At 34.0% G+C, this 24,541-nt stretch overlaps 3 protein-coding genes across 10 annotated transcripts; 2 read left to right on the top strand and 1 right to left on the bottom strand.

Moving 5' to 3' along the window:
- Positions 1-7,654: 7,654 nt before the first annotated feature.
- Positions 7,655-10,916, top strand: SWEET2 (Nodulin MtN3 family protein). 4 transcript variants are annotated; one of them, XM_088218444.1, is made up of 7 exons: positions 7,655-8,017; positions 9,182-9,320; positions 9,440-9,476; positions 9,597-9,851; positions 9,923-10,076; positions 10,183-10,302; positions 10,415-10,916. In XM_088218444.1, exons 2-7 carry the CDS (start codon positions 9,233-9,235, stop codon positions 10,526-10,528), a joined length of 768 nt encoding a protein of 255 aa, XP_088074570.1. In that variant the 5' UTR covers positions 7,655-8,017; positions 9,182-9,232; the 3' UTR covers positions 10,529-10,916. The 4 variants fall into 4 exon arrangements, with proteins under 4 accessions (XP_088074570.1, XP_088074571.1, XP_088074572.1 ...); XM_088218446.1 differs by having other exon boundaries at positions 7,660-8,017; positions 9,597-9,813; positions 9,918-10,076; XM_088218445.1 differs by lacking the exon at positions 9,182-9,320 and having other exon boundaries at positions 7,658-8,017.
- Positions 10,917-11,025: 109 nt separating this feature from the next.
- Positions 11,026-11,888, bottom strand: LOC110818309 (uncharacterized). Its single transcript, XM_022047130.2, has 2 exons — positions 11,245-11,888; positions 11,026-11,100 (listed from the first exon to the last, which is right to left on the bottom strand). Exons 1-2 carry the CDS (start codon positions 11,755-11,757, stop codon positions 11,026-11,028), a joined length of 588 nt encoding a protein of 195 aa, XP_021902822.1. The 5' UTR covers positions 11,758-11,888.
- Positions 11,889-13,066: 1,178 nt separating this feature from the next.
- LOC110818316 (structural maintenance of chromosomes domain protein) lies at positions 13,067-24,539 on the top strand. Of its 5 annotated transcripts, none has more exons than XM_088218440.1 (10): positions 13,069-13,253; positions 14,109-14,746; positions 14,845-15,008; positions 18,500-18,582; positions 18,694-18,851; positions 23,211-23,278; positions 23,365-23,520; positions 23,672-23,805; positions 23,895-23,952; positions 24,106-24,539. In XM_088218440.1, the coding sequence occupies exons 2-5, from the start codon at positions 14,145-14,147 to the stop codon at positions 18,784-18,786; spliced, it is 942 nt and encodes a 313-aa protein (XP_088074566.1). In that variant the 5' UTR covers positions 13,069-13,253; positions 14,109-14,144; the 3' UTR covers positions 18,787-18,851; positions 23,211-23,278; positions 23,365-23,520; positions 23,672-23,805; positions 23,895-23,952; positions 24,106-24,539. The 5 variants fall into 5 exon arrangements, with proteins under 5 accessions (XP_088074568.1, XP_088074567.1, XP_088074569.1 ...); XM_088218439.1 differs by having other exon boundaries at positions 18,694-21,770; XM_088218442.1 differs by lacking the exons at positions 18,500-18,582; positions 18,694-18,851 and having other exon boundaries at positions 13,067-13,253; positions 23,454-23,520; positions 23,755-23,805.
- Positions 24,540-24,541: the final 2 nt, after the last annotated feature.

Raw genomic sequence — 24,541 nt, 5'->3', positions numbered from 1 at the left:
TGACCTTATCACCCATCTATAATTTTTTTTAATCCATTTTGCAGTCGACCATAATATTATATATAAACCTTGCTTCTAATACAGGCAAATTGTATTATTTGCATAAACAATTTAATTCTAAAGTTTAATATTTTTTATTATAATTTATTTTTTGTTGTTTTTTAATATCTTATATTTTATTTTATAATAAAAAATTAAAATAATTTAAGTTATATTTTTTATTTTTTAAAAAAATTAATCTAGTTTAGAAATAGTTATCCTCTCTTTTCAACGTCTTGATAGTTTAGTGTCTATACGGCCTCTGCTTAATGATATAATTTTTTATGTAATTCAAAAATAAAAATGCAAAAATTATATTTTATGTTTTAATGAGTAAAATTGTTGGAAAAGATTTATTTAAAAATCCATAATCAGTTTAACTGAAAAGAGAAGGAAAAAAAATATTCAAAATAGTAAAGTTGAACCAAATGTCTCCTTAGCATTTTATCTACTAATTTTTAATAAATTGCATTGAAAAATTATATATTGAATAAATATATATTTTTTATTAATGTGACATGTATGTAACATGAGAATTACAAAATCATTAATGAACAATTTTGAACACTCTCGTGGTCAAATTGGAGCAAAAGGAACAGCGGATGAGCTAAAAACCGCGGGTAAAGCCTAGCGGTGCCGCCGCGGGAAAAATTAAAAATCACATCCGATGAGCCCCTTATAGTTTCTCGTTTCGTGCGATTTTTTTACCACTGTGTTCACCATTCTGTTTTCTATAGGTTGACCGAAGAAAAATGTTCAGCCGCGAAGGTGAGCCAGCGAAGCCACCGCACCAGAAAATCCCACTGGCGGTAAGTTTTTATTTTTTGACTTTTTTCGGCCAACCAAAGTCCCCTAATATGTTTTCTAGCAGGGATAGGTATAAAATCGGCAAAAACTATACGAAAATGGCCAGTCCGAGGCAAAACATCACTGCAGACGGCGGTGCTGTCACCGGAGCACGGCGGTGCCGTCGTGCTAGAATTTTGAAATTAGCCGGAAAAGATTTTTAATATCGATTTTGAATTTTTTTTGGGTACTTTTAAGTACGTGAAGCGTGCTTTTACCTCCATAGGAAAATTCAAGAAACGCAGGGACCACCAGTATGCGCAGTAAAAAGTTTAGTATTTCGAACATCGATTCGGGTAAGAATCTCTCACTTTATTCCCTATTATAGAATTGAAGTCTAATTACCAATAATAAAGTATTTTGCATAACTTAAAGATTTTCGATAATTAATTACAGGTTATTAATAGAGACAGAACTAATTATTTATTATTGTTGTCCTATTTAACCGATTGTTTGATTTTACAGTTTTAAATGCATGATAAAATACTAGAATTGGTAAAGTAATTCAGTTGTATTTTCTTGATGCATTTATTGTTTGTCTTGCATTGATTTACGTTTAAATTGTTAAACTGAAAATTAAAAGTAAACAGAAAATTAATTAGTTAAGTGAGTGAATAAATGGTAGCCTTACTGGATATCTTGGGAGATGGTGGACGGACCAGGTGCATAGAGAACCCTACCGTGAACGTCGCCTCATACCGGACAGAGTATCGAAATTGGTATTTTTGGCAATCATATCGGATAGGGTATGAGAACGACCCGTTTCACCCTCATACTGAATAGGGTATCGAAAATTGGCATTTTGGAGCTCATATTGGATGAGGTATGGGGACGGCCTGTTTCACTCTCATACCGGACAGGGTATTGAGGGATAGTATTTTGACACTCATACCAGACGGGGTATGAGGACGGTCAATTAGTTGACAAGATTGGATGTTAGTTTACGCGTAGTGGGACATCCTTATAGACCCCTATGGATACTAATAGACAAATAAAAAGGGAAAGTTATTATTGTTACTTACTTGAATATAAGATTATGATGTTGTTGAACTACTGTATCTATAGGTCGGTTTTGAAAATTTCGCTAATGGTAAGAATGCAATAAATGTTATTACTTATGATAAATGAATTTACTTAAATTAAGAGATCAATTGATTGTTTTTACGATTTTTACCAACCTTCATTTTCTGTATCGATGAATAGTGTGATATTCTTACTGAGATAGTGTAATTCACTCTTTCATTAACTATTTCATATCAAAAGGAATAAGACCCAGATCTCGATCAACAAGAGGGTCGTGAATAGTTCACCATCCGGACTCCTTCAAAAGATAGTAAAGGTCGTTTTAGGATATTCAGTTGTCTATTTTTCGTTTATTTCTTTGATTTTCGTTTGTTTTTTTTATAAGAGATATTCTCGTAAACCTATTGAATATTTAAAATTATTGTGTAAAAAATGTAAACTTTAATTCTATTATATTATTTTCATATTTAATTTATATATATATATTTTTAAATTATAGGCTGTTACATATATAACATGAGAATTACAAAATTATTAACGAACATACCACAAAAAAAAAAAAAACAAAGACAGTTCACGAAAAATAAATATACGGAGTGGGTGCATTTTATTTTATGTTATAATGGAGTTATATACATTAATGAATGATTACCGAATGGATTAGATTAAAAGTGAATCAATTAGTGCTTGTCTACTCCGTTAATCCCTTGTCCTTCTATCATTCTCTGTGGGCCCTGCCACCTCAGCCTCACGCCTAATCAATCACACATCATCTGCTTATCAACATCTTAATTAATAGATTAGTTTCTAAAATTTACTATTACTTCTTAATATTTTTTATTAAATTCTATTTAACTTTTTAAAAAATAATTTCAAAAAATAATATTAATTAATTATACTTTCATTAGTTATATCTTTAATAATAAGTGAAATAAACGTTTTACATTACATAACTATGTATGTGTATATATATATATATATGTGCTTGTAATTTAACATTTATTTATTTTTTTTAAAAAAAATGTTAATATTTTTAGGTTCTTATATCTATAGTAACTACAAAAATTTAATTTAATATATTCTATTTATTCATTTACAAAATCTGATTTAATTATTATAATTATATTAATATATTAATAAATTAAATTATTTATTATACTGAATCAAATACGATGATTAATTAAAAAACATTGTTAAAGTTAAAATTAAAAAGTAAATAATTAACTTTTGAAGAAGTTTGACTTTTTCCCCATTTCACAAATATTATTTTTCTATAAGTTTACTAAACAATTATTAAAAATAATGCTACCAAGATTAGGTTAAGTTAAACTCTGTCTTGTATATTTAACACAATATAACGTGTTGAAAGCTATTATCCATGTTAATCTCCATTAATTTATTTTAAATCTTATTTTATAAATTAAACCTTGCTTATCGAACACATTTTCCAACCAAAATGCATGATACACGCCTCTATATATATACACACACATATATATATAAGTCAATTTCAATTAATACTTAATTAAGAAAATTAAATGTTAAAAAATAAAAAAATAAAAAGAGTCGATTAAATATTTTTTATTTTAAAAATTGCAATTGAGTAATCAATCAAATTGTCAATATCAAAAATTAAATTGGGATATTGTACATTTTGAACAATAGTTGCCGCAATATAATACATAGTAATAATATTCATACATGAAATTTTTTATTGGGATAAAAAAGTGTTGGGTGATTAAGTTTGATGTTTTGCATACACTTATACGGTACGAAGTGTGTCGTTAGGATGTAAATGTCACCCACTTATGCGGTATGAAGTGTATCATTGAGATGTAAATATCACCCAAATGTTAACAAGTATATATATATATATATATTATTGTCTTCATATATTCTTTGAATGTGATTTTACTTTAGTATTTGCTTAAAAAATTCACATTAGCAATTTATTCATTTTTATAAAGTAATAATTACGATTCAAATTGAATATGTAACACCCAAAATTTTTTATTTTATTATTATTGGAATTTTGTTTGATTTTGTTTTATTTTAATAATTAATTTATAAGGTTTTAATTTAATTTAATAGAAATAAAAATATTAATAGTGATAAAATGGGATAAAATTATTTTTGAGATTTAATTGAAATTGATTTTGGAGAAAAGAGGTGAAAATTTAGATTCTGGAGGTATTTTTGGAAATAAAATCAGAAATCGGGGGGTCAAAATGCGATTTAAAAAAATTACGCAACGTCAGCAGCCCGGCCAACCAGGACACGCCGCGTGGCAAGGACGCTGACGCGGGAAGCCACGCGGGACGGGAACACATGGGCGATCCGCATGCGCGCGATCGGATGGCCCAGATCCGTTCATTCGCGCACGGACGACCCAGATCAAAAGCGCGCATGGACGGCCCAGATCTCACGCGTGCTGACGGCTCAGATTGAATCACGCACGGACGTCCCAAATTGCATTGCGATGGATAACCAGATTTATTTTCAATTTAATCGCGATCGGACGACTCAGATTAAATTATGATAGACGGCTCAGATTAAAAGGAGAAGGTTATAAATAATTGCATCCACACCCAACCCCAAACCCTAGCCGCCAGAACCCTTGCTGGAGAAGACGACCCAGCCACCGGAGGAACCGGCCGCCGCCGCCGCCTGCCGCCGCACCAGAGGATTTTTCGGCCACCAAACAAGGTAAATTTTTTTTCCTTGGCTCGTTTTTCGATGCTGAACCTCCCTGTGGTTAAATCAGAGCCAAACCACCGGCCAATTGGCCAAAAAACGCCGCCGAAGTTCAGCGGCGTCGCCGCAGGTTTCTTCGATTTTTGCCTCCGATGAGGCCCTTCTCGATTCCCGTACGATGTAATTTTTATACCACCGTGACCACCGTCCTTTTTCTCTACAGGTTGACCGGAGTAAAACACCAAACCACAACTCGCGCCGGAGGAGCTGTCGCACCCGAGAGCCCTGCCGCTGGTAAGCCTCGGTTTTCTGTAATTTTTTGGCCCACCGAGGGCCCTAGGGGTGTTTTATCACAGGAACTAATGCAAGTTTGGCCGAATTCGGCTAAAAACGGCCAAAAATGACCAACCCGAGGCGGATCGCCACCGCGGGCTGCGTCGTCGTCGCCGGAGCACAACAGAGTCACCGTGCCGGAATTCCAAAATTGGCCGAAAGGGCCATGGGTCTGATTTGGAATTTTTTTAGGGACATGTGCAGGTACCGGAAGTGTGTTTCAGTTTCCGAAAAAAAATTCAGGGAATCTAGGGACTGCTTGTAGGCGTAGTGAGAACCCGATTTCAGATTCCGAAACAAAGAAGGATCTTTCACCCTATTTCTTATCACGACATTAAAGTTTAATAAATGATTAAGCGATATTTATGAATTAATAGATATGTATAATTAGTTAAGATTGCTAATGGGGCTCGAACTTGATATATTTGTCGATCTGTTTCTGTTTAATGTATTTTACAGTCTCAATGTAGTATAGTATCTGTATGTATGAATAACTATTTAATCTATTATGGTTTGTATTATTGTAGACCCGATGTTGTGATTGCCTTATTTGGTGTGCGTTGCTGGTTTACATATTTATGTTGATTGGATAATTGAGATTAAGAAAATAATAGAAAAATGTATGTGAATTGATAAATGAATAATTTCGGCAGCCTGACTAGATATCCTGAAAAATGGTGGATAGACCGGGTCCATAGGAAAACCCTACCGGGAACGTGGTCTCTCATATCAGACGGAGTATGGAGACTTTATGTGTTTTGGCACCCTTACTGGACAGGGTATGGGGATAGTCCGTTTCACCTTCATATCGGACGGGGTATTGAGGTTTATGGTTTTGGCGTCCATACCGGACGGGGTATGGGGACGACCCTGAAATTAAGTTATTAATATGAATGGTTCACGTGTAGCGAGGACCCCTTATGGATCCCCATAGATATTGGTAGGTTGATAAAAGAGGAAATTTGTTGCCTGATGATTGAAATACAAAAGTATGACATGTACTATGATACAGATTATGTATGAATTTATAATATTTATGATGTTATTGTTTCTTATAAGTTGTTTTCATGAATCTCACGGAGGTAAGTTGACAGTAAAGGTTTTTATTATTGATAAATGAGTTTGTTATAAATTATGCTCAATTGGTCGTTTTTGTTTTCTATTAATCTTTACTTATGTGATAGTGAGATAGTGTGATGTCTTTACAGGGCTACTGTAGTTCATTCCTTACTTAACCATTTCAGATCAGGATGACTTGGTTCCCGAGCCCGTTCTGCAGGAAGACGACGAGTAGAAGCATAAGAATTTATTAGTTTTTCTTATAGTATTCATTCATAGTATTTCTTTTAGTTAGTTTATTCTTTCATACGTTTAATTCGTTTTGATTATTGTGTAAGGGATGTTAATCATAATGTATTTTATTTCGCTTCCGCATTTAGAATAAATTTATACATTTCTTTTTAATTTCTGGAACCGTTATAGAACATCACTAAATAAATAAATAATAAGATGGTACAAAAATAATCTTACTAATATTTCATGTTCAATTTTTTATTTTTTATAAAAAGTATAAAATTTAGTCTTTAATGATTTTTTTGCACAAAAATAAACTAATAGTAATAAAAAAAAAACATACCAAGTGAATATTAAATGAACTTTCCATATTCTCCTTAAAATGTCTCATCCCTATAATTCTTAATGTTGGAACCCATTTTAGTAAAGGTCAGTGACTTGCTTATTTATTTATTTTCTTTATGATTAAACCAAAAATTGAAAACTTAATAATTCTCTATGTTTGCTAGTAATTTCTACAGTCTGATTATTAGTGATGAAATTGATAACACTTTTTAAAATTCGTTTAATTTATAATATGTTTTTTTTTTTTACTTTATTTATAATTTTTTTTTAAAAAAAATTTGAACATTCTAGTTTGTACTGTAATAATTGACCCAAAAAAAAAAAAAAAATATATATATATATATATATATATATATATATATATTGTAGACAAAATATTCTATTTGTTTATCACGACAGTGTTGAGACGTTTATTTACACCTTTGTTTTTAGAGATTATTTTGCAATTAATCCCCATAATTTTTGACGTAAACAAATTATATTGGGTTCCCAGCATGCATATTGTGCCACATTTTAGTCTTATCGCACTTCACGAGCACCACATTTAATAATTCCAATGTCAAATCTTTTTTTGTGGAAATTTTTTTTATATGATAGTAAAGAAATAAAAACATTAATCTTTTAAAATCAACTGTAATTAATCAAACAAATAACTTTGTTATTTAATATATTATATACATAATCATAATCAAAAAACTTTATTAATTATCTTTCGTTATATTAATTTTTATATTTTAATATTTAAATATCATCTATATTCGGAAATAATTTAAATTTATACCATACGAATTCTAAAATTAATTAGAATAAATAATACCCACTAGAATAATACAAATATATTACTTTTTATACTGTAATATTTTTTCTACATAAATAGTTTTTATAATAATTCTTTTTTTTTTTTACCAATAAGAATTATTTTTGAAGCTATAATTGATTATATTATTTTATTTATTTTATCAAAATTCAAACAGACCCAGTGCCCAAAGATATGGTAGAAGTATTTTTATGCTATATTCTAATATAAAAACTGCGAACTTTCATATATAATATTAAAATATATATTCAAATGTGCCTACCAATAATCTAAAGTGCACAACATATCCTTTGTCTGGTAGTCTTATCCAGCAGACTTGATCTATATCGGGACTTTCTGTCAGGAGAGATTTTAGTTTAAGTGGAGAGATTCCATTATACATATATATATATATATATATATATATATATACATACACAGATTTATATAGAGAGGAGAAGAGGATTCTGCAGAGCAAGGGACGAAAGGTGCTTTGTACAAGCACGACAAAGTGGGGTTTTTGTTGGTTGCGCATTCCGTTTTTCCGCCGTGTGGAGCTCGGATTAGTGTTTAAATCTAAACTATTGATGATTTCTTTTGTTCTTAACGATACTTTCTCGGTTTGCAAGGATGCAGCTGGAATCGCCGGTAATCTCTTTTTTCCTCCTCGGGCCAAAACCTTTCCTCTCTTCCTCTATGTATTCCGTGCTTCAAATTTTTTTATGGAATACTTCATTGCATTTTCAATTCAGCCGCAAGGATGCAGCTGAAATCGCCGATTATCCCATACTTTTATGGAATTTATCGGACCAGGTTTCTGTTTTAGATATCTATTGGTTCATCGTTTCTTTTGCCTTCCTTTGTTATTTTAGTGGAAAATAGAGCAAAATGCATTATTACGTTTTCAGGAAAAAAAAAAAAAAAAAAAAAAAAGGATTAATTACGCATGAATATGTTTGTTAGGGAGTCTCTTTGATAAGTCGGTTTTGCTGAAAGATGGAAATGAACGCCAAATGGTATCTTGTGTTGAATTAATCCATATTAAATAATTTTGTAAAATGAGCACTCTGTTTCCTTTTCTAAGCATTCAATTAAATTTTTCTTCTGGTTTTTGGTGGGTGTTCAAATGGGAAAGAAGTGTATGTGGTCCTAATCCTTTCCATCATGAGGTAATTTCAGGCTGAGGCTGAGAAGAAGAATCTTTATGGTCACATGACTTGCCATATTGAATTGCTAACTTGTCTTTGAAGAATACAAGTGTAATATCTTTACCTCTAAGAATTATGTTTCGCTTCTCTCTCTCAAAAAAAAGAAAAAAAGTAATGCTTTGGGTTGAAAAATTGGCCACTCTGTTTCAAGTGCCAATGATGATATATGATCGATGTGTTCTTCTGATTGCTGACCTGGATTCAGAAAATAGTCTTTGAGTACTAAGAGCATAATCTTTTCTTGGTTAAAACTCAGATTCACAAGTATCCTCGATTGGTAAAAGATTAGTTGTGTTGAATTTAGCAGCAGCATAAAAGGCATTATGTTACTGGATATGGAAAAGTATATTGATTTGGTACCAGCCTAAAAATATATTCGTACTTTCTAGCTTCTGATTTAGCTCCTACACACTAAGTTCAACAGTTAGTAATATCCTTCTAGAAATGGGATCAAAGGAAATCATTTATGGTCAGGTGCTTAATTCAGTGCAAGTTCCTTAGGTTTTGCGCCTTCTGGTCGTTTACTTTCTGTATCTGGAATATTCATCTGTTCATGCAAAACAAAGTGTGCTTAAAGATTAAACTTACTATTCTGAATTTTCAGTTTATTTAGAGTGTCACGGAAACATGCCAGTTATTATTATCCACCTAAAGCATGAGACAAAATGCATTAGAAGAAGGTTCAGTAGTAGAAGAAGCTGCCTTTCTATATGACATTGGAGTGAAATATTGTTTGGTGAATGGTACTTGCACTTTTTTTTATAAATTGAAACCTATTGAACGAATAGATTCAAATGTCGTTTATTTTATGCAAAAATTTTATTTGAAATGTTTTCCTAATGCATGTGCTCGTTTGCTGCAGGGAATATCTTTGCCTTTGGGCTGTTCGTGTCACCTGTGTAATTTACTCTCCCAAACGATTTTTATCTTTTCGTAAAATTCCTTACGATAAATAAATGAAATAGGTGCTATGGTTAATCGCTAACTAGTTTTAGCTTTGTCTTCCCTCAAAATTTCAGACCCACATTTAGGAGAATTATCAGAAATCAGTCAACAGAACAGTTCTCAGGATTGCCATATATATATGCTCTGTTGAACTGCTTGATCTGCTTGTGGTACGGCACACCCCTCGTGTCTTCTGATAATGTAATGGTTGTGACAGTCAACTCTATAGGTGCTGCTTTTCAATTAGTCTACATTGTTATCTTCATTACGTGTGCTGAGAAGCAAAAAAAGGTTACTATCTCCTTCAGTTTGGTTGCACCTGTTCCATGGTCAGTTATTTATAACCTTTTTACTTTCATGTTGTCAATTATGTTTTCCTTATGAATCACTGGCAGATCAGGATGTTTGGACTATTGCTGGGGGTTTTTGCCATGTTTGCAATTATTGTATCTGCAAGCCTGCAAATATCTGATCAGTTCACAAGGTGGCTCTTCGTTGGATTGTTGAGTTGTGTTTCTCTGATATCAATGTTTGCCTCACCATTATTTATAATTGTAAGTCACTCAGATACCTTAATGGTATTCTTTATGCATGGATTATTTAGTCTAGTTGCTTAGATCTTTATGGCTTGTTTTCTCTTGATCTTAAATCTATTTCCAGAACTTGGTCATTCGAACAAAGAGTGTTGAATTCATGCCATTTTATCTCTCTCTTTCAACTTTCTTGTTGAGCACATCCTTTCTCCTGTACGGAATGTTCAATCACGATGCCTTCATCTATGTAAGCATCCTTGAGCTATCTGATTTCCTTTTATATATCTCTTATCTGATGTATAATTATATAATTCCTGTTTAATCATGTGACAACATTGCTTTTCTGTTTAAAATTTCAGGTCCCCAATGGTATAGGAACTGTTTTGGGCATTGTACAATTGGCATTATATTTCTACTACAGCACAAAATGCAGGGAAGACGAGAAAGAACCCTTAATAGAATCTGTTGCATAAATTGGTGGACAGGTCAAAACAAGAAAAATGAAGGTCCTTTATATGTGATTTTTTTCCCAAGTGCAGTTTGTTCAGATAATTTCTGACTAAAAGCTGGGAGATCTTCATCAGATCATGGTTGATTTCTTCTAATTTCTTGCTATGCAACGCAAGAAGGCTGTGAATGGCTTCTGGTTTCTCTGCCACTCTGCCAATTCGAGCGGTGTTGAATGTTAATATACAAAATTTGGTGAAGCATCTGTATTCTTTATTATGTAAAACTAATTATATCATGATTGCATTCTCAGTTTCTTTTGCAAATAAACAATGAAATTGCGAATTACTTTGCGGGTGTTCCGCTTTACTTGTTTCTCTACAGTTGTTATATAGTTGGCAAGGCATTGATGGAGATGCTAGTGGTGAATTGTCTATACAGTAGAATTCTTATTTCAGAAGGAAGCAAGTTTCTTTATACATGAAGATTCTTATTGCAGAAGGAAATTGATGAATCACATTATCTATTGAAGCCCAGACTGAAAAGGAAATTGTAGCAAATCTCTGAGAGTTGTTCTCGATACAGTAGCTGGTTTTGCCTACACAGAACATAGGAATATCTGTTAGCTGCAGAATAATCACCATTATTTCATCTTATCATCTCTTTCAGCTAACAATTTTGATCAATGCAGGAAAAAAAAGCAAAGGGATTTATATAAATTATCAACCCATGGGCTACTCACTTGGTGAGTATTGTTGTTTTTGAGACGTGTTCTTTTAGCGGAATGATCAAGCAACCGGCCTTTGTCATCATACAAAATCAGCCCACTGAACCTCGGCAGCTGACATCTCTCCCCCATAAGTATGGGCCGCTGCCACACCGGGGACACCGGGTTGTAACTCAGCCTGCCAATGCCATCCTCGCGGCTGTTTTCCAAGCCAAGAAGTGGCGTTTTTTTCTCCCTCCACCCACCACCAAAGTTACCTTCCTCCCACCTTTTTGCGCAACTCCACCTCACCGAGCCCACTAATGCCCTTCTTATCGGTACACAATTGGCCCAATTACAACTGGGCTCGAACCATTTTTCATCCTTGGAGCTAACTTCGATTGTGCCATGGTCCATCACTTGTTTTCTTCGAGTCTTAATCTTGAAAACCATGGCCGTGCAAAGTACAAAAATGGCGAAACATGTGCACAGGGGGAGGAGAATTGGTTGATGTGTTGTTCGCTTCCATTTCTGCTCTAAAGCTTCCATGGATGTAGTTTGTTTTTTCACCAAATTAGAGGTGAAGGAGAACTTAGTGGGTTTATATGTTGGTTGGTAGGGACGCTTAAGATTTGCATGGGAGTACAGAACTAGACGTGGTGTTAAAACGGTGAATTTCACGTGAGAGATCCACCGCTTGTTGGGCTTAGACCATGGCGTAGTGGTGATATGTGGAATTAGCTAGCCGTTAGTCTCACCGTTTTCGATTCTTCTAAAAGGCAAGTCACGGGATACATAAGGTTCTTATTTAAGCACTTAAATAAATTTACGTATATTATATAATTATTTGATCATTTTTTTTTAAAAAAAATTTCTAAATCTGAATGTGTTGGAGAAATTTATAATTATCACATGACTTGATATTTAAAGTTTACTTACTTAATTGAATATATATATATATTTACTTTTTTAAATTGACGATGAAGATAAATTACAAAATAAATGTAGGAGACATTTACTATAATGGTTATAGTGAGTTTTAAGTTTATATAATTCTATATTTTTTAATTTCCTCTTAAGGTAAAAAAATATTGACACCATATTTACATGTGAATGTCATTATAACACTCAACATAATAAGATTAATAAGAATAAAATATATATGTATTGCAACAAATTGTAAGATACCTCATATTACAATGTAAACTATGTATGTGACACTTAATGACTGTCAATTTAAATAATTTGTAAAAATATAATATTCATAAAATTAAATAATGAATATAATTGAAGCTATGAGTAAAGTAATGATATGATGAAAGATGGATTTATGGTAGCTTAATATATAAAATGTCATTATCGTTATGTTGTGTAAGTTCATTAGTTGTCCAATGTATATTTTGTAAACTATTAGATACATTAATAATAAAAAAATAATAGCAAATAAACATAATATATTATATAATTACACGATTATAGTTAAAAATATTATAAAAAATCATATTTACTAACAATAAAAAAATAAAAGTGTATTATTCTATATTGTCGTGAAAAAATATTATTTTAATATTATGATATAGTTACTTAATATTCGAATATTAATTTTAATTCAGTCAAAAATTATATTAAAAATAAACTAAAAAATTAAGTTGTTAAGTTTAAGATTAAAAGATTAAGAATTCAAATATAAAATAAATAAAATTTAGAAATAAAAAAAGATAAAAATTACAAAAATACTAAAAAATAATTTGTACCTCATTTTGGGCCATTCCATAGAGTTTTCATGGGCCATTTTCCGAAACCTAAAAACCAAAAATATATAAAAAAAAAAAAAGAACTGCAATTGGCTCCAAAAATTTTCCCCCTTTTTGTAGCTTCACGCTTTCTAATTCCGACGGGAATTTCAATTCTCCAATTTGTTTATATTTCGGATGATATTTTTCTTCTAGGGTTTCGAAGGAACGTTTTCTTCTTTCCCGCCGATTCATCTCTCGTGAATTCTCTCTCCCATTGAATTCAGTCAATTCTTGACTTCTCGAACCTTAGTATGTAGTCCACACAGCCATTTCTTTCTGTTTTTTGTTTTAATGAATTCTTAATTTGGATTATTTGCCGGGACCCGTTTGATTGCTTTTAAACATGAAGAATATTAGGAGATTAGTTCTCTTTCGATGATTTCTTGTGCCTTGTTTGTCGCTGGTTATCTGCAATTCCGAATTGTGATTTTTCTCGTATTTTCATGGCGGTCAACCCGAGGTTTAGGGGTTTGGTAGGTTATCTTTGGAGTCACCTCTACTTTACTTATGTAGTATGAATATGTTCTTCGGGCGCTGTTTTCCGTTGAACCTTTGTAGGTAAGTCTTAGGCTTCGTTGGTTTCTCATTAAAGGTTAGTTCAAGGTAAAAATTCCCTTTAGATCGTTAAGTGGTTCATGACCACAATCTCTGTTATCTTTTTCATACATTTGGAAACTGATTGGATTCTTTCTTTCCTGAATTGTAATAGTATGAAGAGGACAAGAGAATCTAGCCAATGTGCATCTGGTCTCTTTGTGATATAGATCCAGCTTCTAGATGTTTTATATCTCTACCAAAAGGTCTTAATAACATGGAGACAGTATAATCCCGGTTTTAGGGATGTATTATGACGAGGATCTTGTGACCAAATAGACATTTTGCTTGAGATATAATTACATTTGCACACGGATTACACCCTCTCGGTGCTTTTTGAGTATATTGCATATTTTCTTCTTTTAAAAAAATTGATTTTTAGGGATGCCATACTTGATTGGTATTGTTCTTTGGTTTCATTTGTTTTAAGTTAAAGATTGCAGCTTATATCGTTGTTGTATTTCATGTTATTCAGGTCATCAGCTACTAATTTTTCTTCTTGATTTTTAGAACTAAATCTCTAATTCTGAACCTCCGAGAAATAAAATGTCTGGAAGAAATCGAGGGCCTCCTCTTCCATCGAAAGGTGCTCATACTGGATTGCCCCCTTCTGTCCATGAGCCAGCTTTTGGCAGAGGCCTTGGACCAATGGCACCTCATCCTGGCTTACTTGAGGAGATGAGAGAAAACCAGTATGGAATGGGTCACAGAGGCCTCCCCCTTCACCCTGCTGTTATAGAGGAGCGTCTTGCAGCTCAACATCAAGAACTTCAAGGCCTTCTTGCTGATAACCAGAGACTAGCTGCTACTCATGTTGCATTAAAACAGGAATTGGAAGCTGCCCAGCATGAACTACAGCGAATGGCACACTTTGCAGAATCAATGCGGATGGAGAAGGATGCTCAGATGAGTGAAATATTTGAGAAGTCTGTTCGTTTGGAAGTGGACCTTCGTGGAGTAGAGGCTATGCGAACTGAGCTTCTTAAGGTTCATAATGATATTAAGGAGCTTACTGCTGTTAGGCAGGAACTTACAGGGCAGGTTCAATTGATGAACCAAGATTTGGCTCGACTTACAGCAGATTTACAGCAAGGACCAGCTCTGAAGGCAGAAATTGAGAATATGAAGCAGGAATTACAGCGTGCCAGGTACATATTAGCATGATTCTGTTGAGTATATGTGAAAAAACCAGGTACATATCACCATGACTTATGGTGATCATATTTGCTTTTTTCTTGACATGCAGAGCTGCCATTGAGTATGAGAAGAAAGGATACGCTGAGAATTATGAGCATGGTCAGGTAATGGAGAAAAAATTGATCTCAATGGCTAGGGAGTTGGAGAAACTCCGGGCAGAGATCGCTAATGCTGAGAAGAGGGCCCGTGCTGCTGCTGCGGTTGGAAATCCTGGTATGCTGTTCATTTAACATCAAATAAATTGCTGATTGGTTTAAATTTGAGTGACTTAGTTTGACGAAAAATGTATCTAATGATGTCCGCAACCAGAATTGTATAAGAAAGAATGGAGAGAGGCTGACAAATACATTATCTGGAAATCATACTAAGATAGCATAGACCTTTGGTGAAACTGTATTAGCACATTTTTTATATCTAAAATATATTTAGTTACTTCAATTAGATTTTGATGAAAAATGTAGTTGATGATGTTAGCAGCCAGGATTGATAAAGGAAGGATGAAGAGCAGGTGGCAAATATAATGCAGCACTATTTAGAAATCATACTTGGGAAGCTTAGACCTTTTCAGTGAAACTATATTAGCTTATTTTTCTTAATCTGAAATTTGAAAAGGTCTTGACTTTGTCTAGTAACTCCCATTAGATTTTTTCCCCCAAATTATCAGGCATATGCATTTCATGATGGTTTTCTTCTGTGACTATGAAGGAAATGATCCTTCAGATACAATGAGTGGGTATTTTATCACCATTAAACAAATTTGAGGAAAGATTTAAAATACACTGGGTAACCTCGTTATCATCGTTTATGGGATCTGTTATCTCAATCCTATATTCTGGTGTGTTTAGGGTGACTTCAGTTGTCGAAGAGACCCATATGAGAAGTTGGGGGAAACAAGGTTACTTCTAGTACGATGTGGTTTAATAACTTTATCCAGGATTTTAAGCCTAGAGACCTTCCTCTCTCTAATATTAGTTACTTTGTCAGTTAACAAAGGTAGGAATTACTTCTCTTTGATTGTTTCTCAATTATTGGGTGGATAACTTTCCTAATTTGTTGGAAGAGGTCCTCCCACTCCTATTATCTGGTCACTTTTCTATTCTCGTGGAGTCCAGATCACTTGGGGTGCAATCTTACTCCATTAGTTTTGAGAATATGTGGCTGACTCATGCAAATTTCAGTGAGAACATTAGGACTTCATGGGTGACAAATACTTCTGTTACCTGCAAGGGCTTTAAGTTTGAGAAGAAGCTTTGATTTCTCAAGAATAAATTGAAAACTGTTACAAGATTACAACATACTTTCCTTGTATAATAGCATAATTATAGGTAGTTGACTTTCCTTTTATATTAGCGTAATCATAGGCAGAAAATTAATAGGCTAATTGGTGCTAATTCCTATTGGAATGAAATCATCAGAAAATACTTCTATACTTTTCTGGTCAATTACAAAAACGTTGGATAATGAGGTTTTCAGTGATATTAGAAGTAGAAATAATATTCTTGGTGAGGTTTCCGTTCTTGATAATGTTCATAATGATGATCAACTAGTGAGACTATCCTCGCTTAAGGAATAGGAAATCAGTTGGAGGCATAAGTTGAGGTTGAATATTTTGAAATGGGTTAAGGAGGGGGGTTCATTACTGGTCTCTTACATATGGTGCTTAATGGTAGTAAGAGGAAGAGTTGTATTAAGGAGTAAGAGACTAAGGATGGAAGATTTGAGAGAGATATATGAGGTGATTTGTTGTGATCACAGACTTTTACAAGCAGTTGTGTGAGGATGAGATCATTAACCACTCTTTTATTGAGGGTCTTGATTGGTGTTTGATTGACGAGGAGAGACCTAGTTGGCTTGAGAGACCATTTGATTAGGCTGAAATCAAGAGGCTGAAATCTTGGACGGGATGGATTATTATGACCTTCTTCCAAAATGGTTGGGATGTTATTTAGGGAGATCTGGTTAAAGTGTTTGACGAGCTTCACCTTAATGGAAAGGTTGGTCGTATGAACTCTCCTTTTATTATTTTGATCCTTAAAAAAAGATTGCTTCATCAAGGTTTCCAGTTATCGGCCTATTAGCCCATGTCACTGGCATTTTTAAAATCATTACTAAGATGCTCTCATTGAGATTGTGTTAGGTGTTTGAGGAGATTATTTCTGTGAACCAGAGTGCTTTTGTTGGGGGAAGGTAGATTTTTTATGTTTCTTTTATTGCAAATGAAGTGGTGGAGGAAGCGGGAAGGTGTGTTGAAGCAAGCTTGAATGGCAGCAAAGCTTTTTCAAATTTATGTGTCTATGATCTAACTCTCTTCTCTCTCTAGGTCTAATTTCAGAACCAGAAGTGGCAAGGGTCTTCCTCTCTCTAGTCTAAAATCCCACCTCCTGAGTTTTTCTTTCCCTTCCCCGAACAGAACTTCCATTTAAATAATCCTGACTCCAAACATCCATTTGAAACTAAAAAGTTGTGTTTAAACTTTATAAGTGGACATTTGTCTCTTGTTGGAAGATGGACTCCCTCTGCCCTTCTCACATTAATATCTGCACATTTTCTCATCGTCACAAATTAATAAGTTCTCATTTTTCCCCAAACGAATCATCTTGTCCTCTTCTCTCTGTTTTGTTGGAATTTGAGCAGTAGTCAAGTAAGTTCCAGGTCCAGAATGAGAACCAACAGGAATTTTTCTAAATTTTTATGCTGGTAATTGAAGTCTCTTCTTTTTACTCTCCAGCTTTAGTTTGAGACTAAGAGGCAGCAAAAGTCTTCTCTTTACTGTAAATCCTGAGTTCCTAATTCTTTTTCTCAACCGAACAGCCAGTTTGTGCATGCCAAAAGTCAAAATTTTGAACCCAGGCAAATCAGCACTATCTCAAATTGCAAGGCTCTTTCTGCTTAGTTGTTGGTGTTATGATTGGAGAGGAATACCAGGAACTTTAGGGATCACTTCTCTTTGTTTCTGCATCTTTGAGATAGGTTGTCATTCTTGGCATCTCTTTGGCTAAGGATCATGGGCATTTTTAAATATTAATTTTTGTTTTTCATTTATAGATATTAGTCGGCTATTTTTTATTAATGGATGGTTCTTTTTCTATCTTTAATCTTTTTGTTTATAATTTGGGGATGATGATTAGTACTCTGATAATGTATTTTATGTAGGACAAATTAGGGTATTGATTAGATCACGAAACTAAAAAACTGAGGAAACCCTCAAAGTATTTGTTGCATAACTGAAGTCTGTCTCCAATATGAGATTACAAAAGTATTTGTAACTCTCATAGTATTTTATATTTAAGAGAATCATAATTTCTAATCTATTTAGGCAATATCAGCATAACTTATTCTGCTTCAATTTTCCCTTTTTTATTTTTTCTCATAATATTTCTTAATATTTCTTTTTCTCACCAATACAATATGTGATGTAAACTTTAGAAGAAATGCAATTGCACATTTTATTTTTTGACTGAATTTTTCACTCAATTAGTGTGCTGCTTGCTTGTTTAACTTTTGAAGTAGTCATGGTGTCCCAGTCGAGTTTAGAATCTAGGTATTATTTCTGATGAGTAGGCAAGCTGATGATAATGTCATGCTAGCATCAGGCACACCAGGAGAAAAAGTTTGATCGGTCTTTTACTGTTGTTTCTTTCCAAAATAGAGCTTGAAGGATCCTTGTAGGAAAAATGTCATTAATGTATTAATTACCTTATCAGGTGCTGGTTATAGTGCTAATTATGGAAATCCAGAAGCTGGATATCCTGGAAATCCTTACCCTGCTAGCTATGCTATGAATCCTGTAAGTTTTCTTCTTAACATCTGCTTTAGGTTTTAGAATCTATATTGGCAGGTTACTTATCTTCTACTGTGTTTTAGCAAGCATTGGTTAGTCTTTTAATTTAAATTTCAGGGTCAGGTGGGTGCAGAAGGTTATCCTCAGTATGGACCTGTGCCTGGTTCTTGGAATGGCTATGAAATGCAGCGAGCACAAGGACACCGATAGATGCCCTCAGATTGTTCTAAGATATTTTACCTGGTAGCTAGGGCTGCAGCTTCTTAGATCTATAGGTCTGGGTTTGAACTATTATCTTAAGTCAGAATTTTGAGAGATTTTCTTGATGATCTGAGTATGAAAGTTGTATTATAAAATATTTGACGGTTCATGTTAACTTGATGATGAAGTATGCTATTATTAGTTCCATATCTTGTTACTGCAAACATTTGCATAATCGAGTGAAGCCTACAGTTTAGAAACTGCAATTCAATAGAAGTTTTCTAGTTACGTCTGTGAATGATGTTCTGCATTTGGCTGTATGACTAGTGCCGGGTATTGCTTCTGTAAATTTGTGTTTTCAATTTGAGATTTTTTCTTTGTGAGATTGGCCACTACCCTGATGTCATATTTCAAAGGCGTATGTTATGGTGGTTCTATTTAACTCTTCTTCTTCTGGGGCAGGTTATCTGTTGGTGATCATAATCCTTGGTCACTTTTAAGTTTTGCAGTTCAAAATGAGCCTATCCCTTCATCTTGTCATTTACCAAGACCGATTCTTCACTATGTTTCTTGCGTTTAAAACTATTGTGTCCAATGCCAGTGTGCTTAATCTCTCGCTTTTGCCCCTCGCACCAATAAGTTTTCAAGGCTTGGTCAAATCTTGATGGAGTTGCTCCTAGTAACACTTTCTTAGAGTTGAAGATATTATATGGAGATTTTGGTTGCTATCAAACTGCTGAGGAAGGCTTCTTTTCTTTTTGTACTAAAATTTTCTTCATTATTATTGTTTACTCTTAAGAATGTTTGAGCTCCCTCCAGATATGGCTGATAAATGGTTTATCTCAAGTGTTTTCTTAAGCATCGAACTTATAGAAGGGTTCTGGGAAGGCAAGGGAGGTTTTTTAAGTTGTGCAGTGAAGACTACTTATTTGTTTTCTGTTTTTCAGTTGGACTGATAGGAGACTTGTTTCTTTCAGCTTCTATAGTTTCAATTTTGGATTACACTTGGTTTTTGTTGGGCTCCGGACCCTTAGTAATCCATATATTATCAATATTTTATATTTTCGTCTTATGCTTGCCCCCATGTAGAACCTGTGGCTGTTTATGACAAGTCAAGATTCTTGTATTTCTTGACTAGCTTAATGCCATGTCAAGATTGCTTGGTTTCAAGCTCAACCATACTTGGGGGAAAAAAGGTGAGGCTTTCAAGCTTCACTTATGATTAGGGTAGGAACTCTAAGTTGCATAAGAGCTTAACATCCTAAAAATTAAGAGAACTGAGCTAAAGTCGTATTTACTTGCTACAACCACAGGAAAGATTTTGTAAGCTGGACTTGAGCTTTTCCTTCAGTATTTTATTGATCTTAACTGATGTGGATCGGACTGCTAAATAGCTTATAGATCACGAGATTGCATGACATACTGATGCTAAATGCAGTAAACAATTTTTATGTTTTACATCCGAAAGTTATGGAACTTGACTCTGATTATGCTATTAAGGTTGGTTCTAACATTTTTAGTATAACTTTTAAACACTTAGGTTTGAAATTTCGGAAAATTTTAGATTATTGATGAAAATTAGGGACCTAATATTTGAAATTATGTAGGCTTCCATCAGAATAAAATGCCACATAATTGTTTTACATAGTCAATAGTAGTTTTTCTTTCCTTCTGATTTTGTGCCTTTGGAACCTTCACCTAATGCTATAATTATATTGAAGATCCTTTTACCACTTGTTGAAACTCAGATTCTCATTATAGGACTTGCTTTAGATGTTTCCTTTGTCGACAAAGGATTTGCAAATCTGTGGTAGTTTCCCATTCTAAGTGAGCCTCAATAAGGCCTGATAATGTCATTTTCGTTTAATTACCATTCAAGTTTTATAACTTGTTACAAATTAGTCGTGAAATCTCTTTTTTCTTCCTGTTATAATATGTTCTCCAACTATTAGAAAAGTTTTCAAATTGGTTATTTTTAGCATTGTCAAGACCTAATTGTAACGAAGAGGATCAAAATTTTCCTCTCTTGAATTACAACAGAGCCAAATTTGTGGCTAATTTGCAACACAACCCATAATTATGGCACTAAACTGGTAATTAATCTCTTATCTACTTTTTTTTTTGCTTTTCTGAGGTTTGAAGGTTAATTAATGAAGTTAAAAGGTGTTATTTAGTTGAATCATGTTGCTTCTTTGAAGATGTGCTTAGATTTAGATGCTCAAAATTATCAGTCTCCAACATGACCTGAAACTGGATTTATGACAAACTGTTTCTTTTGCATGGTTTTGACAACCATCCAATTTTGTTGGGCGTAGAATTTCAATGTTTTTAAGAGATCAGTTTTCATTGTATGAAAAGGATCACTTAAATCAAGTTGCACTTAGTGGGAGAATTAGTTAAATATCACAGTTGTAAGATTTACTATATAGTATATGACTCCTCTATCTCTGTCGTTGGGTGTGTGTGTGTGTGTGGTTTGTCAGATAAAGGGGAAACCTCTTCAGTTCCTTGCTGTGCCAGTTAATTAACTCCAAAAAAGAGCGCCACAGCTGTGTTTCCTTCCACTTTTTCTCTCTCTATCTCTCTATTTATCTATCTACCTATCCCTGTGACTCTCTCTCTCGTGCATGCTTTATCAGTAAAGGGAAACCTACTTGGGCCCTTACCGGTTTTGTTCCAGTCAGTTAGTATAAAAAATAGTACTGCATCCGTCTTTCCTCTTGCAACTTGGGTAGTGGGAGTTCTGGCAAGTAGTGCGTGATGATGAGGCACTAAGAGTAATCATCATTGATTGAGCTTCTTCTCCTTGGGGCTTTTTCTTATTGAAGTGGGGTTCAGGAGAAACTTCATACCTTAAAAAGGTTCCATCCATGTATTCTCCCGTCATTTAAAAAACAGCACTGAAGAATGAGAAGCCTATTTATCGCATGAGGTAGCTGGTCTTTGGCAAGACATGTTCAACAATGAAGCAGTGGTATGAATGTTCTAGTCAAGTAAGTATGTATTGTATTTCCTTATCTTTTCGTGTTTTCCCTAGTTGCCACTGCCAATTTTTTCCTGCCTTTTTTGGGGGGCATTTATCGGTAGCTAGGATTCTTTTTTAGACTTGACTGTGTTTTTATTACTTGATATCTTCAAGACTTTTGCATTTTTCAAGTCTTGATTGTTGTTTATTGGTTTTGTTAAGAATATGGATATCACAAAATATCGTGTATGACTTACATTAATTATACTCGTTTGTGGCTATTTGATTTTGTCTTAAGCCATGTAGTTGTTCTTCCTCATGTTCTCTGAGTGAACTTCGATGCAGCTAGCAACACTTCAGTTGATTTTAATATCTTTTCCTGCATATGCAATTTGAGAATTTTTTCCTCTGTCATCAAATGTTTGTGGGCATTCTATCAATCGACTGGAAGGATCTGCTTGGAGAATAACTGGGGAAGCAATCGAGATGGAGATATCTAATGAAAACTTGATATTGTGGCTTTTGGAAAGTAATTTATTGTCAGTTTTAGAAATTCTAGGCATAAGCAAAAAGCTAGGGATGCTTGAAGAAGATGTATGATCGTAAAGAATGGGATATGGATGTTCCTTGAAACTAAACTGAAAATATATCCAGCCATATTGCACATGTCATCTGTAGATGTGGCCTGTCAAATTAAGTTTACATGCAGTTAACCAGCTTGACCCAGTAGCCATTGCCAAGACCTCTCCGCCTCATGGTGGAGATCCTGAGTTCATCCTTTGCAGGCAAATCCTATTTTAAAAAGTAACTCATACAAAAAAGTTACATGTACCTATAGTCTAAAGCTGTGTATGCTATCACTTATTTTTCCATCGATATGTGTAATTATTACCTTCTTCCCCCCCTGCTTTTCCTAATGTGTTTCCTTGTGTTATCCTGATCCAGAAGTAACTACTATGATGTCTGCTTGTTAATTATATTTAATAGGTATTTTCCGTGCAATTCTTAGAAATTTAGATTTACCCAGTAGTAAAGAGGCTTATAGGTGATTACGTGGTATTACATGGTGTAGATTTTTTTGTCATTTTACACAGGCTTGAAGAGGACTGGTTTACCCGGGCATAAGTATGTTATGATGTTATTCGCATAATTATCATGTGATTGCTATTCTTTCTTTGAGGAAAATGTGATTGGCCATTAGTTGCCAGAAAGAATGTGAAGATGTGTAAATTTCAGTATCACTCAGAAGAAATTAGATAGGTGAACTTAATCAAATGTCATGCTATATCTATGTTCTTTCTTGTTTGATTGGGTATGGTTTTTTCTCTCTTTCGCATATGGCTGTCCATTTGTGTTTGCTATTATATTTCACTTATTTTTTCACATAGCATCGTGGGTGAGTGATCTTACTGGTGGTAAATTCTTTATCATGTATGTTTGACGTATTATGTTTTGTTCTTGTTTGTAGGTTTACAACCTTGTGCCTTTCAAAAATGCTGCTTTTCCCATTCTATGGTCATTCATGAAGTCCATGAGGTATTTGTAGTTTTGCTACTCTTGTTACTATTTTATGTATGCTTTTGGGAGCACGAATTTATTGATTTTAAGTGTTTGAATTTTAGGTCTTAGATCGATGACAAAGAGATGAGGAAACTAGTATCTCAAGGTCATAAGAATTGAAATTTAACACTAGACAAGTTTGTGATTTCAGAATGAAGGTTTGTCTTCTTGGTGAAGGTCTAACTGGATAGTTGGTCATGGGCAGTTGCTTGATGCAGGTAATTTCAAAATCAGTTTGAGGAGTTCTTTACGAGAGATGATCTTAGAACAGTCAGTAGTTAATTTTTTTTAAAAGGTTCCTAGATTCACATGATTTCTTTTTCAGGTTCTGTCCTTTTCTTTTACTTCTTCTTTGTTTGATTTTATCAGCAAGGTGGATTTTGTTCTAAGGTGATACTTTCTTCAAAGTGGCGGAAGCTAGCCTAAATTGTCTCAATCATGCTCTTTTGTAGGGAACCTCCAGGTCTTGAGGAGTATTCTTCCTTATTGAATACATCAGTTTGGTGAGGGTTTCAAAGTGTTAGTAAGGCTCATTTGACAAAACATTGTTGTTGAGAGCAACCATATTAATGTTCCAATTTTTGTCATGCAGCATCCAGAAAAGGAATCTCACGTATCCTGGCAAATTTTGTTTGCACTAGGAGGGGAAGGTAAATTATTTATGAGTTTCATGATTTTTGTGTTATTCTTCGTATCAATATGTTCAGGTTCACACCAGACCCAATAAGAAACATGCATGGTAAAATGTGGATAATTTTTCTTGTGATTTGACATTTGAACAAAGAATAACTTGGCATTGGCAGATATTTCCATTTTCTAATCTGTGGTTCCGGGGGAAGCTAGGAGGACCTGGAGATGAAAGGGTGAGGAGGAAGAAAGGATCTCAACAAAAAAGGAAGTGGTATGATATGATTAGAATATGATAACATTATTATATCTCATCTGTTACAAGAGGAAAATCAACGGGAGAAGGGGAGGGACTGGAGATCTATGTTACATTTATAAAGTGTTATATGTATATACATATTTGAGAGTTAGCCCTTGTCCGCGGCATGGGTTTAAGGTTAGCTCTGTTTGGAGAGTGATTAGAAGTTTACATCTTCCATTCAGCAAAACGTGGAAAAGAAAGATATACCGGGTATTATCATCATGATGAATTTGTAAAAGTTTGTTGTTTATTTCTTCATTGACTACAGTTCTTCTCTTAAAAGAGTTCAGGCAACATTTTCAACTTCCATC

This window comes from Carica papaya, chromosome 4 (genome assembly GCF_054855325.1).
Source record: "Carica papaya isolate Zhongbai chromosome 4, ASM5485532v1, whole genome shotgun sequence".
NCBI lineage: Eukaryota > Viridiplantae > Streptophyta > Magnoliopsida > Brassicales > Caricaceae > Carica > Carica papaya.
This window is presented reverse-complemented; position numbering and strand designations above follow the sequence as displayed.